The sequence below is a fragment of the Chiloscyllium punctatum genome, chromosome 1 (genome assembly GCF_047496795.1).
Source record: "Chiloscyllium punctatum isolate Juve2018m chromosome 1, sChiPun1.3, whole genome shotgun sequence".
NCBI lineage: Eukaryota > Metazoa > Chordata > Chondrichthyes > Orectolobiformes > Hemiscylliidae > Chiloscyllium > Chiloscyllium punctatum.
This window is the reverse complement of record NC_092739.1, coordinates 162,476,179-162,495,694: the sequence shown is the minus strand read 5'-3', so window position 1 is coordinate 162,495,694 and position 19,516 is coordinate 162,476,179. Positions and strand designations below refer to the sequence as shown.

Genomic DNA, 19,516 nt, shown 5'->3' with positions numbered 1-19,516 from the left:
ATTAGTCTGGATCTCAGAATTATTAGTCCAGTAGCAATTCTACTGCAAGACGACCTCACCTGATGCTTTGCAAACTTTGAAATTGTGCATTACTGACACAAAAGCACGTTATTTTTATTCAAAAAAGGAGTGATCCTAATGACAACTCCAGGGGATTTATTTTAATTCACTCAGAGTATTACTAGTTTATTGTCCACCCTCATTATCTTTCATACAGTCAGAGTATGCAGCCTTCTTGAACTGCTGCAGTCTCTTTGTATTCTAGAACTAGGAGGCACAGTCCATGAACTAGGGTGAGACCATTCAGGAAAGACATTAGAAAGCAGTTCTCCATACAAAGGACGGTGGAGTTTGAAACTCTCATCCAAAAATGATAGATGATGCTAGATGAATTGCTAATTTAAAATATTGGTTATTTTTATGAACCAAAGGGACATGGGCCAAAAACAAGTTATATGGAGTTAGGACACAATTCAGCCATGATCTCATTGAATAGCAGAACAGGCTCAAGGGGCTGAATGGCCTACTCCTGTTCCTTTGTTCCTGTTGCAGGTACCCTTAGAGCTGTTTGGATGGGAACTCCAAGATTTTGACTGAGTGACATGAAGGAATGATGACATACTTCCAAGTCAGGGTCATGTGTGGCTTCATAGGGAAGCTTGCAGGTGGTATACTCCATTTATCTGCCGCTCTGGTCATTCTAGACCAGAGGTGGGGAACCTTTTCATGTTGGAAGGCCGCATTATGTTAGTTGTAATCTAATAAGGCAGCATCCGAGAAACTGCAATTATATATTCTTCAAAATTCACATTTTTAAAAATTGGGGCGGTCAGTCTGTGAGGATTATTTCGTTGAATTTTCTTTTACTCTCCGGTATTTTAAATACATTCATTTTTAAGATTAAAATAAAAACAATAAAAGGATGAAAAAAAAACATATGAATAAAAAAGATTTGTTCTGCAATATTTGGATTCATTCAAAAGGCCACACACAATGGCCTTAAGGCCACATGTTCCCCACCCCTGTTCTAGACAGTAGGCGTTGCAGGCTTGGAAGATGCTGTTGAAGGAGCCTTGGGGAGTTGCTGTAATGCATCACTAACACCACTGCATGCTTCCTTCCAGTCCTTTCACCAAATTCCTATTCTAATCCCAATTTTCTATCCATGTTCCCACTGTCTTTTCAACTTCAAACAGTCCCCTTCTGCTGAATTCCCATCTTACTTTCTGTTTTCTCAGACGCACCTCTTGAGATTTTGAACCCTTCAGCAGCAAATAATTTAACTGAGTAGATTTGCAAATTTAATTAGAGCCCCCACTGATCTTGCTTTTTAAGGTCATGCAGTTTCATAACTTTGCAGCAGCTGAGAGAATTCCCTTTCTACAATGCTCCTAAAATAGAAAGCCATCTCGAGACTCTTTACAGAGATTTGACCATTAAAAAATAGAAAGCAGCAGAGAAAATAGTAGAAGGAAGAGACCTGAAGTTTGTTCAGGGGTGGTTTTTCAAAGGAGCTTCAAAAGAGCATCCAAGATTAAAGAATCCGGGATAAATTGACAGTAGGTGTGTGTGTGTGTGTCAGGAGGATAGACAGGTCCCCTGTTCACTCTCCATACTTTTTTCACTTTTCTCTCATTCAAGAAATTCTAGAAATCACTTTTATGTGAGGTTTTTAATTCTGCTTCAATAATGGTTTGTTGCAGAAAATTAGGTTGAAACAAACTACACTTCAGTTTTAAAAGCAAGAAGACAGTTTGTCGTATATTCTGCAAGTCAAAAAAACCAAGCGGTTTACGTTTTGTTTGTTCAACAGAGGCACAATTTGCTGACTTTGCCTGGAGTCACCCGAGCCGTTTACTCAGCAACTCCAGGTTCTACAACAACTGAGAGAGATGGAACTCCCTCAACTTTCAATTCAACTTACAGAAAGCTGATTGAATTATATAATCAGTAAGATATTCAGTCATAAACTTGTGAAGCTATGGAAGAAATTACAGTGTCCCAAGTACATAATCCAGATCGGCAATTCAATGCAGCACTCAGGAAGTGTTACACCAAAGCAGGTGATGTATTTCAGAAGCAATATTAAGCCAAGGCGCCATCTTTCCTCTCAGGTGGATATAAAAGATTTCATTGTAATTTCCAAGAGCATATTCTAAGAAGTTATAAAACTTCTTAGAGTTATCTTCATTGTACTGGCAAAATTTTTATCCCCAACCAAAATGACATATCTGAACATACTCACATAGCTCTCTGTGAAAGCTTGCTGACTGAAAATTGGTTGCCACGTTTTCTATATTACAGCATTTCAAAACATATTAGTGGTTTGAAAAAAAGTGGCACAACTAAATCAAAGAGTTTCAGAATCATAGAATCATACAGCAGAGAAACAGACCCTTCAGCCTAACATATCCATGCCAATCAGGTTTCCTAAACTGAACTAGTCCCATTTGCCTGTGCTTAGCCCATTTCCCTCTGAACATTTCCTACCCCTGTAGGTCCAAATATCTTTTAAATCTAATAGTTGAACCTGGCTCTACCACTTCCTCTGGCAGCTTGTTCTATGTTCACACCACCCTCTATATGAAAATGTTACCCTCTCAGGTCCATTTTAAATCTTTCCCCTCTCAGCTTAAACCTATGCCCTCTAGTTTTGGACTCCCCTACTCTGTGGAAAAGTCCTTGGCAATTCACCTTATCTATGCCAGTCATGATTTTATAAACCTCTATAAAGTCACCCCTCAACCTCCTATGTTCCAGGGAAGAGAGTCCCAGCCTATCCAGCGTCTGCTTATAACTCAAATCTTCAAGTCTTGGTAACATCCTTGGAAATGTTTTTGCACCCTTTCCAGTTTAGTAACATCCTTCCTCTAGAAGGGTGATCAGAACTATACACAGGACAGGTACGCAATCCTTTATCCGAAATTCTTTCATCGAGTGCGGAGCGCCATTTTGACTGCGAACAGGGGATCCAACTCCATACCCATTTGAACCACATCACTCAGGTGTGACATGGCGGCGTGGCCCAGCACTGGCAGGCATCATTTGTGCCTCAGCACTCATACTGTTCACAAGCACATCTGCTGTTAGGTAGTTTGCCAAATTCTGAAAAACAACTGGCTCCAAGGATTTTGGATAAAGAATGGTGTACCTGTACTCCAAATACGGTCTTACCAATGTCTGCACAGCCGTAATGTGACATCCCAACTCCTGTCCTTAATGTTCTGACCAATGAAGGCAAGCTTGCCAAATGCCTTCTTCACCACCCTGTCTACCTGTGACGCCACTTTCAAGGAACTGTGTACCTGCACACCTTGGATTCTGGTCAACAACACGCCCAGGGCCCTACCATTAACTGTGTTATTCCTGCCTTGGTTTGACTTCTCAAAATGCAACATCTCACATTTATCTGAATTAAGCTCCATCTGCCAGTCGTCGGACCACTAGCTGAATTGATTAAGATCCTGTTCTTATCTTGGATACCATCTTCACTGCCTACTATACTATTAATTTCAGTGTCATCCACAAACTTACTAACCATGCCTCCTATGTTCTCAGTTATATAAATGATGAATAGTGGGCCCAGCACCCATCCTTGAAACACATCACAGCTCACAGGCCTCCAGTCTGAACAACAATCCTATCGTCAGACCGATTTTGTATCCCGTTGACCAGCTCTACCTGGATCAGATGTGGTCTAACCTTACTAACCAGTCTACCATGCAGAACCTTGTCAAAGGCTAAAGTCGATCAAGTCGTTGTAGACAACATCAACCGCCTGCCTTTATCTATCTTCTTGGTCACCTCTTCAAAAAAACTCAAATTTGTGAGAAACAATTTTCCACACACAAAGCCATGCTGACTATCCCTAATCATTGCTTGTCTTTCCATACACATCATCTGCACCAGATGGACTATACTCCAGAGTTCTAAGGGAGACAGCTGAAGAGAAAGTGGAGGCATCAGTGGTGATCTTTCAGGAATTGCTAGAATCAGGGAGGGCCCCAGAGAACTGGAAAATCACGAACGGAAAACCCTGTTTAAAAAGGGAGAATGGCAAAAGACGGAAAATTACAGACCGATTAGCCTAAAGTCGGTCATGGGTAAGATCCTGGAATCAATGAAGGATGAGATTTCTGAATACTTGTAAGTGTATAGATAAAATAGGGCAAAATCAGCATGGTTTCATCAAAGGAAGGTCATGTCTGACAAACTTGATAGAATTCTTTGAGGAAGTAACGAATAGGTTAGACCAAGGACAGCCAATGTGTATTACCTATCTGGACTTCAAGAAGGCCTTTGACAAGGTGCCACACTGGAAGCTGCCGAGTAAGATAAGGGCCCATGATGTAAGAGGCAAGGTGCTAGCGTGGATAGAAATTTGGCTGGCTGGTAGGAAGCAGAGAGTGGGGCTAAAAGGGTCCTCCTCAGGATGGCAGCTGGGTAACAAGTGGTCATAGAGATGTACAGTATGGAAACAGACCCTTCGGTCCAACCTGTCCATGCCGACCAGATATCCCAACCCAATCTAGTCCCACCTGCAAGCACCCGGCCCATATCCCTCCAAACCCTTCCTATTCATATACCCATCCCAATGCCTCTTAAATGTTGCAATTGTACCAACCTCCACCACTTCCTCTGGCAGCTCATTCCATACATGTACCACCCTCTGCGTCTCTTTTGTATCTTTCCCCTCTAACCTTAAACCTATACCCTCTAGTTCTGGACTTCCCTATCCCAGGGAAAAGACTGTCTATTTATCCTATCTATGCCCCTCATAATTTTGTAAACCTCTAAGGTCACCCCTCAGCCTCCGACGCTCCAGGGAAAACAACCCCAGCCTGTTCAACCTTTCCCTATAGCTCAAATCCTCCAACCCTGGCAACATCCTTGGAAATCTTCTCTGAACCCTTTCAAGTTTCACAACATCTTTCCTATAGGATGGAGACCAGAATTGCACACAATATTCCAACAGTGGCCTAACCAATGTCCTGTACAGCCGCAACAAGACATCCCAACTCCTGTACTCAATACTCGGACCAATAAAGGAAAGCATACCAAACGCCTTCTTCACTATCCTATCTACCTGCGACTCCACTTTCAAGGAGCTATGAACCTGCACTCCAAGGTCTTTGTTCAGCAACACTCCCTAGGACCTTACCATTAAGGCTCAGTGATGGGACCACAACTTTTCACTTTAAACATTAATGATCTGAATGAAGGAGCTGAGGACATTCTGGTTACATTCGCAGATGAGACAAAGACAGGTAGAGGGACAGGTAGCATTGAGGAGGCAGCGAGACTGCAGAAAGATTTGGACAGGTTAGGAGAGTGGATAAAGGAAGAATAAAGGCATGGATATTTTACAAACGGGGAGAAAATTCAGAAGTCTGAAGTGCAAAGAGACTTGGGAGTTCTAGTCCATGGTAAACCTGCAAGTTGAGTCAATAGTAAGGAAAGCAAATAAATGCAATGATGGCATTTATTTTGAGAGGATTTGAATATATAAAGCTCTGGTGACTGGAGTATTGTTCACAGTTTCAGGCCCCATATCTCAGGGAGGATGTACTGGCCCAGAACATGTTCAGAGGAGGTTCACAAGAATGGTCCCAGGAATGAAAAGTTTAACATATGAGGAATCTCAATGGAGATTAGAAAGACTGTGGGGCGGGGTGGGGGGGGGGGGGGCGGTTGGGGGGGGGAGGCGGATATCTAATTGAAGCATACAGAATACTGAATGGCCTGGACAGAGTAGACATTAGAAAGATGTTTCTATTGGTAGAAGACTAGGACCCAAGGGCATTGCCTTCAAGTAAAGGGAAGACCTGTTAGAACAGAGATGAGGAGAAATTTCTTCAGCCAGAGAGTGGTGAATCTATGGAATTCACTACCATAGAAGGCTCTGCAGGCCAGGTCACTGAGAATATTTAAGACTAAGATAAATAGTTCTCGAGTATCAAGGGTCATGGGGAGAAAGCAGAAGAATAGGGTTGAGAGACTTATCAGCCATGACTGAATGGCAGAGCAGACTCAATGGGCTGAATGGCCTAATAGCTGCTTCTGTGTCTTATGGTCTTATGTAGGTCCTGTGTCTCAGCAAACTGGGAAACAATGGGCCCAGTGGTATTATCACTGGACTGTTAGTCCAGAGACCCAAGTAATGTTCTGGGGACCCAGGTTTGAATCCTGCTACAGAAGATGGTGGAATTTGAATTCAATAAAAATCTGGAATTAAGGGTTTAATGATGATCATGAATCCATTGTTGACTGTCAGAAAAACCTATCTGGTTCACTAATGTCCTTTAAGGAAGGAAACTGCCATCCTTACCTGGTCTGGCTGACATGTGACTCCAGACCCACAGCAATGTGGTTGACTCTTCACTGCCCTCTGGACAATTAGAGATAGACTATAAATGCCGGCCGAGTCTGCAATGCCCTCATCCCATGAATTAACTTTTTTTTAAAAAACACCTCAACAACTTACTCACTGATGTCAGGCTCACCAGTTTGTAGTTCCCAGGCTCTTCCTTGCAGCCTTTTCTTAAATAACAGCACAATATTTCTTCACCCTCCAGTCTTTTGGTACCTCACCTGTGGCTGCCAATGATACAAATATCTCCACTAGGGGCCTCACAATTTCTTCCCTCGCTTCTCATAATGTCCTAGGATACACTTGATCATGTGCCAGCGATTTCCCTACCTTTTTGTGTTTAAAAACCTCTAGGAGTTCTTCTGTAATGGGCACTCTTTTCAAGACATCACTATTTATTTCTCCAAGTTCCTCAACTTTCCGTGTTTTTCTGCATGGTTAAGTACTGACACAAGATATTCATTTAGGATCGCACCCATTTCCTGTGGTTCCACACAGACAGCTTCATTGATCCATTGTCTCCTGAATTGTAGATTAATTGGATTCTACTTTATTCCATCTGCAAAAGGTATCTCATGTCCTCTTTTTGCCTTCAGGATTTCCCTCTAAGTGTACTCATACACTCCCTATACTCCTCAAGGGATTCACCTAATCCCAGCTGTCTATACCTCACAAATGCCTTTTTCTTAAGCAGAGCCTCAATATCTCGAATTATCCAGTGTTCCCTCTCCTGCCAGCCTTGCCCTAGCAATGACATGCGATCCCTGAACTCTCGTTATCTTGCTTTTGAAAGCCTCCCATTTACAAGACATCCCTTTACCTGCAAACAGCTCCCCAAATAAACTTTTGAAAGTTCCTGTCTAATACCATCAAAATTGACCTTGCCTCAATTTAGATCTTGAACTTGTGGACCAGGCCTATCCTTTTCTATAACGATTTTAGAACTAATAGAATTATGGTCACCGTTCCCAAAGTGCTCCCCCACTAACCCTGCCCTGCCTTATTTCTCAAGAGGAGGTCGAGCTATCCCATCTACATATTGATTGAGAAAGTTTTCTTGAACAGACTTAAATTCCTCCCCATCCAAGCCCTCCACACTATGGCAATCCCAGTCGAGAGTGTAGTGCTGGAAAAGCATAGCAGGTCAGGCAGCATCCAAGGAGCAGGAGAGGCAATCCCAGTCTATGTGTGGAAAGTTAAAATCTCCTACTATTACAACCATATTATTCTTAAGCATATCCTACATCTCCCTATATAACTGCTCCTCAATTTCCTGCTGATTTTTGGGGGCCTATTGTACAATCTCAAAGTGATCACCCCTTCTTATTTCTCAGTTACACCTGTATCGCTTCATTAGATGTTCTTTCAGAATATACTCTAAGTACTGCTGTGAATTTTTCCTTAATCAAAAACATCATTCCCCCTCCTCTCTTGCATCCTTCCTATAGCTTCTGTACCCTGGAAAATTGTGCTGCCAGTCCTGTCCCTCCCTCAGCGATGTTTCTATAATAGCATTGATATCCCAAGCTCATGTTTCCATCCAAGCCCTGAGTTCATCTGCCTCTCCTGTCAAAACACAGCAGGTCAGACAGCATCTGAGGAGCAGGAAAATTGAAGTTGAAGGGCTTTTGCCCAAAACATCAATTTCCCTGCTCCACGGATGCTGCCTGACCTTCTGTGCTTTTTCAGTACCACTCTAATCTAGACTCTGATCTCCAGCATCTGCAGTCCTCACTTTTGCCTTCCTTACCTGTCAGACCTCTTGCACTGAAATTTAATTCATTTGTCTTCCCTTGTTCCCTGCCATGCTGTTGCCTACCTTGTAATCTAACTTGCTCTCTTTAACCTTTGTACCAGACTCTGTACTCTCCTGTCTCAGTACTGCTTACGATCCCAACACCCCTGCCAGACTAGTTTAACCCCTTTAGACTAATCTTACAGACTAACTAACCCACAAAACACAGAAAGCTAGCACAAAGATACAGCCAGCAATCAGGAAGGCTATGCGAATGTTGGATACTGAATAAAAACTGAAAGAACTGCAGATGCTGTAAATCAGAAATTTTAAAAAAAGAGGTTGCTGGAAACCTCCGCAGGGCTGGCAGCATCTGTGAAAAGGAATCAAAGTTAACGTTTTGGGTCTGGTGACCCTTCCTCAAAAGGTTCTGAGGGCTTGGTCTCAGAATTAAGAGGTGCCAATTAACAGGCACCAATTTAAGACTGAGATGAGGAGGAATTTCTTTTCTCAGAGGGTTGAAAGTCTTTGAAACTCCTGGCCACAGAGAGCTGTGAGGGCAGAGTCCTTGTGTATACTGAAGGCTGAGATAGATAGATTCTTGATCAGTTAGGTAATCAACGTTACAGGAAAAACACAGGAAAGAGGACGTGAGAAATGTCGGATCAGCCTTGATCCTACTGAATAATGGAGCAGGCTTGAAAGGCCAAACAGCCCTCCTGTCCTAATTTCTTATTGTCCTCATAATTCTTGTCAGGGAACTGAGAGAGAACATAATTAAGGACAGAGTGGCGACACATCTTGAGAACCTTCAGATGACCTAGAGTTTTTAAAGGGTAGGCCATGCCTGAAGAATTTGATTTTTTTTCCTAAAGAGATGACTAATGTGGTGGACAGGGGACTGCTTCTAGATGTTATTTTGTATGAACATTTGGAAACTGACTGACAATGGACTTTATGAGGGATTGTTAGGCTGATGCTGAATTTCATGAAGTGAAAGGTAATTACAGACCTGCTTGGGAAGTTGACAAGGAACAGAAACAGAAACGGGAATAAGGGATAGGCATTCTAAGTGGGTCAGTGTCCGCCTGCCAGGGTCTATTTTGGAAACTCAAAAGGCAGTCCAAGAAAACCAGGTACTGCAGGAGTCCCCTGATTAATTGGCTGTGACTAGTAGGGTACCACAATGATTTCGAGTTGGCAGCAAAATTTGCAGATAATACCATAAGTTGTAATGTGTTGTGAGGAAGACGTGAAATATTGTTTGGAGGATTTGGACAGGCTTAATGAGTGGGGAAGAACATGACAGATGGAATACAATGTGGAAAAATATGAGGTCATCCACTTTGCTAGGAAAACCAGGCTAAGTTATAAGGAAAGGTTCAACAGGCCAGACACGAATCCACCAGCGTTTAGAAATAAGATGCGACTTATCTGAAATAAGCAAGTTCCTGAGGAATGTGGATAGGTCGGATGTGGAAAGGATACTTTGCCATGTGAAGTATCTAGAATTAGGGGTCACTGTTTCAAAATAAGGGGTCACCCATATAACAAAGAATTGTTTTTCTCACGTAGGGGCATACATTTTTGAAACTCTTTTCCTCAAAAGGCATTAGAAACAGAGTCCTTGAATATTTTTAAGGCAGGGTTAACTTCCTGGTAAGTAAGTGGGTGAAATGCTATCAAAGACAGCAGGCAATGTGGATTAATCAGATCAGTCACAATCTTATTGAATGGCAGAGCAGGCTCAAGGGGACAAATGGCCTATTCCTGCACCTGATACATATGTTCTTATTTAGGTTCTCCATCTGCAAACATTTCCATTTTTAGCTTGATCAGCAAAACAATTCAACAGAAAATTGAAACCAAATTAGAAATATTTTAACTTGCTCAATACTCCCATATCTGAAATGTTTCATAATACTTTACATATCCCTCTTCTCTATGAAAATAGAACCTTGCACTACCGTGGCTAGAACATTAGGCTCTGAAGAAGTACAAGTTATTTGTATTTTTCACAGAATGTTTTGTTGCTTATTTCAACTTGAAATTATAAATCCCCAGCCTAGAACATATGTGGGCAATTACCACATGGTGAAACCTTGATGAAGGGCAAACACTCAGTGCAAGTCATAGAAGATGAGATAAATCACAGAGAATGGTCTAGCAGTGGTTTAGACTCAATGGGTCGAAGGGTCTCTTCTGTACTGTCCTATTTTATGGAAAGGAGCAAAGCAGCTACAAATTTCAAAGTAAAAGAATATATATTTACAGAAACACTGAATCTCCCAACATGTTTCATAGTCAATTTGGTATTTTGAAATCTAGTCATTGTTACAAAGGAAGAAATGCAATAGTTTAAACATCACAAGCTCCCGCAGATATGTTGAGAATAACTGGGTAATCTGTTATGGGGTTGTTTGAGGGAAAATTATCTTCTAGGATGCTAACAAAAAAATCCTCTTCTCCACTCCTCCTGGGATCTTGGGAGCACTCCTTCAGTACGACACTGCTCAGATTATGGGCTGAAATCTGAACTCAAAATCTTCATGTTATACAGCACACTGAGTTGCTCCAACATTTAATGAAATGATCACCGAATTTCTGTCCCAACTTTCTAACCTTACCCCGATGTACTTCAATCCCAAGTTACAAAAATTATTCCTGTCTTAACCTTGAATATACACAACATCTGAATATCCAAAGTCCTCTGGGATAGAGAACAACCTTCTGTTTGAAGAAGTTTTCTTCATATCAATGCAATTGGCCATCCTCTTAAACTGAGACTATGACCTCTTGTTCTTGACAATCTAGTCAGGAATCACAGTCACTCAGCATTCAGCAAAGAATACAATTCTTGGCTATTCAACACTACCTCATAGAAGAAACCTCTCACGCAAGAAATCAACCTAGTGCATGTTTGTTGCAACCCAATTCAGGTAAGAATATCTGTCCTTGGTTTAAAAGATCAAAACTATGCGCAGTATCGCAGGTGTGATCTCATCAAAATCCTACATAAGACTTCCTTGATCCTACCTTTGCAATAAAGGTCAATATAAACTTTGCCTGTCGAAGTGTTTGCTGAACTTGCAAGCTAATTTCACTGATTCATTTGCAAGGACCCCCAAATCTGAGAATACTGCTCGTCTCTCAATTTTAAAATCCTACTCCAGCCAATCCAGGTGAATAGGGACCAGAAGTCAGATTCTGAATTCTAGGCTAACATCCACCACATATTTTTATGTATTGGGGGGGGGGGGGGGGGGGGGGTGAGTGTATGATAGCCTCTGCACCCGCATACCATCCCCTGGCTCCCCGCCTGCATACAGGAACCAAAGAAGTCTCTCACCATATCAGTTGTACCTTAATGGTTCGCTATGTAAGGAGGGTTTTGATCCTGCAAATCTAACTCTACTTAATTTCATACTATTGTCAAGTGAAAGTGCAAGAATACAAAAACTACCAACGCCCAAGATCTCTGCAATCAGTGTCAGAGACTATGCCCATAAGGGAAATAGAACTCTAAATCAGGCAAATCAGAGTCGTGCTATTTTCAGGTTTCTCACACTGAAGCACAGTGAGGAGTTCCTGCATACAACTGGCCTAAATAAAGACAAATTTCCAACAGGCTAAAATCATCCTTAGTCTACTCATTGCTGAGAGACTTCAAAATAATGAAATTATGACAAAGTGCTGCACACCATTAAAAAAAAATTACTTGATTCAAGAATACTTGTACTCACCACCTAGGCATTTCTAATGATCCCGTTCCATTGTACTCCATGGTACTGACTTTAACTGAAGATAGCTAGGAGTTATATTATATTGTCTGCTGCTTTTCGTTGCTGTCGCAAGACAGCTGATCATGAGTTATTTTGCTTAAGCCTGCTGATGTTTACGATCATCCAATAAATTCCCAAGTCCTGTTTTGACTAGTTCAGGAAGTACACTGGCCTGACCCTGGCGTTCCAAATACTTATACACACTGACTGTCACTGTTCTCTCAGATATACTTCGCAGTACATGCTGGGAAGGTCACCAAAGCATGTCGACTGTGAGAGATGAGGATTCAAACAGCACAGCAATCACGGGCTATCTCCTTCAGCACAGTTCCCACGTAATACTAAAGAGCCCACGCCAAGGCTCGTGTCCTCAATTGGCAGGCACTGAGGAAGTCATCGATATCACAGGCGGCAAACAGTAAGACAATAGAGACAGGAGAGCACCAGCACTAATAACATCAAACTGCAGTCTAATGCGCTTACATGCATGCGCAAAATGAATCATCTCCACTATCTGAGAGAAGATGATACATCACAGAGCCAACAACAAAAAAAAAGCCATACGCCACAAGCAGTATCCCTCAACATAGGAAGATTGCAGAATCATACAGAACACAACCAACTCAGCCCATCATATCAGTGCCAGCTCTTTGAAAGTGCTCTCCAATTAGCTCCATTCTTCTGCTATTTCCTCACAGCTTTGTAAATGTCTTGCAGTCAAACATCCTTTTTAAACTGCAACTGAATCTGTTCCCTCCATCTTTTCAAGGACATCTTTCCAAATCAGATCAGCTTACTGTGCAAAAAGAAGTTCCCTTCTGTTGCCTCTTGTTCATTTGTCAATCTTCTCAAACCTATGAATTTTGCTGACTGATCCTTATACCACTGAAACAATTACTCCTTAATTAGCCTGTCAAGATCACTCTCAAATTTTAACTCAAGCACATAACGTTTGAAAGGCCTGCATTTAGTTGGCATTAAGTGAAGAGCCAAGGGTAAGGAGGGTGGGGTCTATCGGAGAATGGGGTTGATACCATAATCAGATCAGCTCTAATCTTGTTCAATGGCAAAGCAGATTCAAAAGACCAAATGGCCTACTCCTGCCCCTAAGTACTATGTTCCGATGAGCAAAAAAATCCCAAAGAAGTGCAGATAATGCCAGACAAAACTCAGCAGGTCTGGCAGCATCTGTGGAGAGAAATCAGAATTAATGTTTAAAAACAAAGCCTGGCCAGGAACAGCAGAGGAAGGATAATCCATTACAGCATTTAAAAAGGAAATGAATAAATATTTAAACTAAGAACATTTAATAGTATGCCAAAATGTCAGAGGAATGGAACTAAATGGGTATGATGTCACAGCATAAAATGAGGCCATTCAACCTTGGCTAACCTATGTCTTCTGAACAGCCTCCAATTAGTCCCACTTGAGTTACTCGAGCTTTCTTACAGGATTGGTCAGCTGACTAAATTGTGCTGCTTCACAGCAGTACGCACCAAATTGCCTTATCTTCCATGTGATTTCCAGAAGTTTTGCACTGAAAATGTGGATCTATTTGAAACCTTTTTCAACAACCTGAGAATGTAGATAAGGTATCAGCAGGTGGGGAAAGAATTAAGTTCTGAGTTTTGTGAAACAAGAAGTTCAGCTGAGCATGACTCAGATCAGACAGGAACTTGCAGTTAACAATGGGGTGCTGGAGGCGACGTAATGGGTTAACAAGATGGAAAAGCATTCATTTTGCAGAGCTATTTAACAATATTGGAAGCATTCAGTATGTAAAGTCAGTTAGCAATGGGGAAAGTATGCATTATGTGAAGCCAGTTAACAAGGTTAAGATCATTCATTATATAACAGCAGAAGGCTTAATCTCTGCTATTGACAGTTACTGATTGTAACGGTCACCCAATTAGTACATATGTTGCCTCGTCTGGATGCTCCTCCCTGTAAAATGACTATATAATTCATTAAGAAACTGCTGTTCCAGAGAAGACCAAGAACTCATGTCACTATGCACATGGGCGATCGTTCTCTCTCCCCCCAGGGCCTGGAATAAAGATGAAGGAGGTAAAACTACACTGTGCCTCTGAGCGTTTTGCTTCGACTGACGGGGGGAAAACGGGATGACAATTCAGCTGCAGATTCCAATGACCCTACTAGAGACAGCAGCTAGACCAAAAATAAATTATAGAATTGCTTATGAACCACATATCCTGCCAGCCCATTTATGTCAAGATCTGGATTTGATTAAAACCTGCCTTTACTTGGACTCCTTCATTCAAGTGGTTGTAAATTTGAACTTGCATCAAGTCTCCCATACCATGGTTCTTGCAGACAACATAGGTGGCACTGAAGCCCCAATTCTCTGTTACTTCTGTTCATTAAGCATTTTGGTGATAGCGATCACAATTCCCTGACCTTTACTATCGTCATGGAGAGGGATAGGAGCAGATGGCACGGGAAAGTATTTAATTGGGAGAGGGGGAATTATAATGCCATTAGGGAGGAACTGTTGTCAGGAAAATGCACAACTGAAATGTGGAGGTTGTATAGGGAGCACTTGCTGATAGTGCTGGTTAGGCTTATCCCACTGAGGCAATGAAGGAACGGTAGGATGCAGGAACCTGGGTGACAAGGGGTGTGGAACATCTAGTCAAGAGGAAAAAGGAAGTTTTACTTAAGGTTGAGGAGGCAAGGATCAGACAGGGCTCCAGAGCGTTACAAGGTAGCCAGGAAAGAACTGAAGAATGAATTTAGGAGAACTAGAAGGGGGGGGCATGAAAAAGCTTGAGCAGGTAGGATTAAGGAAAACCCGAAGGCATTCTACACTTATGTGAGGAACAAGAGGATAGCCAGAGTGAGGGTGGGGCCGATCAGGGATAGTGGAGGGAACTTGTGCCTGGAGTCAGAGAAGGTAGGGGAGGTCCTTAATGAATACTTTGCTTCAGTATTCACTACTGAGAGGGACCTTCACACTTCTGAGGACAGCATGATAGGCTCAAACAGGTTGATGTTAAGAAGGAGGATGTGCTAAAAATATAAGGATAGATAAATCCCTTGAGCCATAGAAATATATCCAAGGTTACTAAAGAAAGCGAGGGAAAAGGTTGCTGCACCTTTGGCAATGATCTTTGCGTCCTCACTGTCCACTGGAGAAGAGCTAGATGATTGAGGGTAGCAAGTGTTATTCCCTCATTTAAGAAAGGGAATAGGGATAATCCTGTGGTGAAAACAATGGCTGCAGATGCTGAAAACCAAATACTGGATTAGTGGTGCTGGAAGAGCACAGCAGTTGATTTCGCTGCTCGTTGGATGCTGCCTGAACTGCTATGCTCTTCCAGCACCACTAATCCAGTATATAATCCTGTGGTGGGCAAATTATTGGAGAGGATTTTAAGAGACAGGATTTATGATTACTTGGAAAAGCATAATTTGATTACAGATAGTTAGCATAGCTTTGTAAGGGGAAGGTCATGCCTCACAAGCCTTAATGAATTATTTGAGGATGCGATAAAACATATTGATGAAGATAGAGCAGTAGATGTGATGTACATGGATTTTAGCAAGCCGTTTGACAAGGTTCCTTACGGTCGGCTGCTTCAGAAAATAAGGAGGCATGGGATACAGGGAAATCTGGCTGTCTGGATACAAAACTGGCTGGCCCATGGAAGTGGTAGTAGATGGAAAGTATTCAGTCTGGAGCTTGGTGGCCAGTGGTGTTCTACAGCGGTCTGTTCTGGAACCTGTGCTCTTTGTGATTTTTGTAAATGACTTGGATGAGGAAGTGGAAGGCTGGGCTAGCAGGTATGCCAATGACATGAAGTTTGGTGGATTTACAGTTAGTGTGGAGGGCTATTGTAGATTGCAACAAGACATTGTCAGGATGCAGAACTCGGCTGAGAAGTGGCAGATGGAGTTCAACCTGGATAAGTGTGAAGTGATTCATTTTGGAAGATCAAATTTGAATGCAGAATACAGGGTTAAAGGTGGGATTCTTGACTGTGAAGGAACAGAGGGATTTCGGTATCCATGTTCATAGATCCTTCAAAGTTGCCACCAAGTCACTGGGTTGTTAAGAAGGTGAATGGTGTGTTGGCTTTCACGAGCAGAGGGATTGAGTTTAATATCCGCAGGGTTGTGCTGCAGTTCTATAAAGCCCTGGTTAGACCACACGGAATATTGTGTTCAGTTCTAGTCGCCTCATTACAGGAAGGATGTGGAAGCTTTAGAGAAGGTGCAGAGGAGATTTACCAGGATGCTGCCTGGACTGGAGGGCATGTCTTATGAAGAAAGGTTGAGGGAGCTCGAGCTTTTCTCGTTGCAGCGAAGAAGGGTGAGAGGTGACTTGATAAAGGCATACAAGATTGTTGAGAGGCACAAATAGAGTAGAACAGTCAGAAACGTTTTCCCAGGGCAGAAATGGCTATCATGAGACAGCATAATTTGAAGGTGATTGCAAGAAGGTTTAGGGGAAATGTCAGAGGTAGGATTTTTACACAGAATCATAGAATCATAGAGACGGACAGCACGGAAACAGACCCTTCGGTCCAACCTGTCCATGCTGACAAGATATTCCAATCCAGTCTAGTCCCACCTGCCAGGACCTGGCCCATATCCCTCCAAACTCTTCCTATTCATATACTCAGCCAGATGCCTTTTAAATGATGCAACTGTACCAACCTCCACCACTTCCTCTGGCAGCTCAATTCATACAGTTTCCACCCTCCGAGTGAAAACGTTGCCCCTTAGGTCTCTTATATCTTTCCCCTCTTACCCTAAATCTGGACTCCCCCACCCCAAGGAAAAGACTTTGCCTATTTACCCTATCCATGCCCCTCAATTTTGTAAACCTCTATGAGGTCACCCCTCAGCCTCTGATGCTCATGGGAAAACAGCCCTGTTCAGCCTCTCCCTATAGCTCAAATCCTCCAACCCTGGCAACATCCTTGTAAATCTTTTCTGAACCCTTTCAAGTTTCACAACATCTTTCCGATAGGAAGGAGACCAGAATTGCACACAATATTCCAATAGCGGCCTAACCAATGTTATGTACAGCCGCAACATGACCTCCCAACTCCTGTACTCAATACTCGGACCAATAAAGGAAAGCATACCAAACGCCTACTTCACTATCCTATCTACCTGCGACTCCACTTTCAAGGAGCTATGAATCTACAGTCCAAGGTCTCTTTGTTCAGCAACACTCCTGAGGACCTTACCATTAAGTTATAAGTCCTGCTAAGATTTGCTTTCCCAAAACGCAGCACCTCACATTTATCTGAATTAAACTCCATCTGCCACTTCTCAGTCCATTGGCCCATCTGGTCCAGATCCTGTTGTAATCTGAGGTAACCCTTTTCGCTGTCCATTACACCTCCAATTTTGGTGTCATCTGTAAACTTACTAACTGTACCTCTTATGCTCGCATCCAAATCATTTATATAAATGACAAAAAGTAGAGGGCCCAGCACTGATCCTTGTGGCACTCCACTGGTCACAGGCCTCCAGTCTGAAAAACAACCCTCCACCACCACCCTCTGTCTTCTACCTCTGAGCCAGTTATGTATCCAAATGGCTAGTTCGCCCTGTATTCCAAGAGATCTAACCTTGCTAATCAGTCTCCCATGGGGTACCTTGTCGAGCGCCTTACTGAATCCAAATGGATCACATCTACTGCTCTGCCCTCAATCTTCTTTGTTACTTCTTAAAAAACTAAATCAAGTTTGTGAGACATGATTTCCCATACATAAAGCCATGTTGACTATCCCTAATCAGTCCTTGCCTTTCCAAATACATGAACATCCTGTCCCTCAGGATTCCCTCCAACAACTTGTCACCACAGAGGTCAGGATCACTGGTCAAGAGTTCCCCGGCTTGTCTTCTTAAACAGTGGCACCACATTAGCCAACCTCCAGTCTTCCAGCACCTCGGCTGTGACTATCGATGATCCAAAAATCTCAGAAAGAGGCCCAGAAATCACTTCCCTAGCTTCCCACAGACTGTCTAGAATACACCTGATTAGGTCCTGGGGAGTTATCCACTTTTACGTGCTTCAAGACATCCAGCACTTCCTCCTCTTAATATGGACATTTTTCAAGATAACACCATCTATTTCCCCAAATTCTATATCTTCCATGTCCTTTTCCACAGTAAATACTGATGCAATTTACTCATTATATTTCTACTCCATTTCCTGCAGTTCCACGCAAAGGCCACCTTGCTGATCTTTGAGGGGCCCTATTCTCTCCCTAGTTACCCTTTTGTCCTTAATGTATTTGTAAAAACCCTTTCGTGGGTGCCTGGAATGCACTGTCAACAGTGGTAGTAGTGTCAGATACTACAGGGACATTTAAGCGACTCTTGGATAGACACATGGATGATTGTAAAATGAAGGGTATGTTGATTAGTTTGATCTTAGAGTAGGATAAAAAGTCGGCACAACATCAAGGGCCAAAGGGCCTGTACTGTGCTGTGCTGTTCTGTGTTCTATTAACCTGTTACTCAGAGCTCCTTGACAGATATCACTAATGTTACAGATTCTGCAAAGTACTGCAGAATACCGACCAGATGTACCACTTTTAAGTACTGTCATGAAGTTAGTGTGTAAAAATAGTAAAATTGTTAAATAGGAAATGTAGGGGGTGATGGATTCTCAGCGGAACGTAGCACGAACAGCCAAGTTTCTGGTATTGAGACTGGTTCTAATGCAACGAGGGGTATATCAGTTTCCAAGAGATCAATTGTGTTAGGGGATTCCGTAGTCAGAGGTACAGGCAGACGTTTCTGTGGCCAGCAGAGAAAAAGCAGGATGGTGTGTTGTTTCCCTGATGCCAGGCTCAAGGATGTCTCAGAGAGGGTACAGAATGTTCTCATGGGGGAGAGGGACGAGCAATAGGTCATTATCCACATTGGAACCAACGACATAGGAAGGGAAAAGGTTGAGACTCTGAAGGGAGATTACAGAGAGTTAGGCAGAAATTTAAAAAGGAGGTCCTCAAGGGTAGTAATATCTGAATTACTCCCAGTGCTACAAGTTCATGAGGGCAGGAATAGGAGGATAGAGCAGATGAATGTATGGCTGGGGAGCTGGTGTATGGGAGAAGGATTCACATTTTTGGGTCATTGGAATCTCTTTTGGGGTAGAAGTGCCACAGGGCGGCATGGCGGCACAGTGGTTAGCACTGCTGCCTCACAGCGCCAGAGACCTGGGTTCAATTCCCGCCTCAGGCAACTGACTGTATGGAGTTTGCATGTTCTCCCCGTGTCTGCGTGGGTTTCCTCCGGGTGCTCCAGTTTCCTCCCACAGTCCAAAGATGTGCAGGTCAGGTGAATTGGCCATGCTAAATTGCCCGTAGTGTTAGGTAAGGAGTAAATGTAGGGGTATGGGTGGGTTGCGCTTTGGCGGGGCGGTGTGGACTTGTTGGGCCGAAGGGCCTGTTTCCACACTGTAAGTAATCTAATCTAATCTAATCTAATCTAATAGAAGTGACCTGTACAAGAAGGACGAATTGCACCTAAGTTGGAAGGGGACTAATATACTGGCAGGGAAATTTGCTAGAACTGCTTGGAAGGATTTAAACTAGTAAGGTGGGGGGGGGGTGGGACCCAGGGAGATAGTGAGGAAAGAGA

General features: G+C 42.7%; 1 protein-coding gene across 2 annotated transcripts in view; it reads right to left on the bottom strand.

The window, feature by feature from the left end:
* The window catches only part of LOC140481543 (exocyst complex component 6B), a 664,346-nt gene that overhangs the window by 599,900 nt on the left and 44,930 nt on the right, over nt 1-19,516 (bottom strand). Inside the window, exon 1 of one of the 2 annotated variants that reach the window (XM_072577921.1) lies at nt 11,849-12,035. The exons of the other annotated variant lie outside the window; for it this stretch is intronic. Coding sequence (XP_072434022.1) covers nt 11,849-11,889 — 41 coding nt within the window. The 5' untranslated portion in view covers nt 11,890-12,035. Of the gene's footprint in view, nt 1-11,848; nt 12,036-19,516 lie in introns of those variants that run through there. 2 annotated transcript variants of the gene reach the window in all.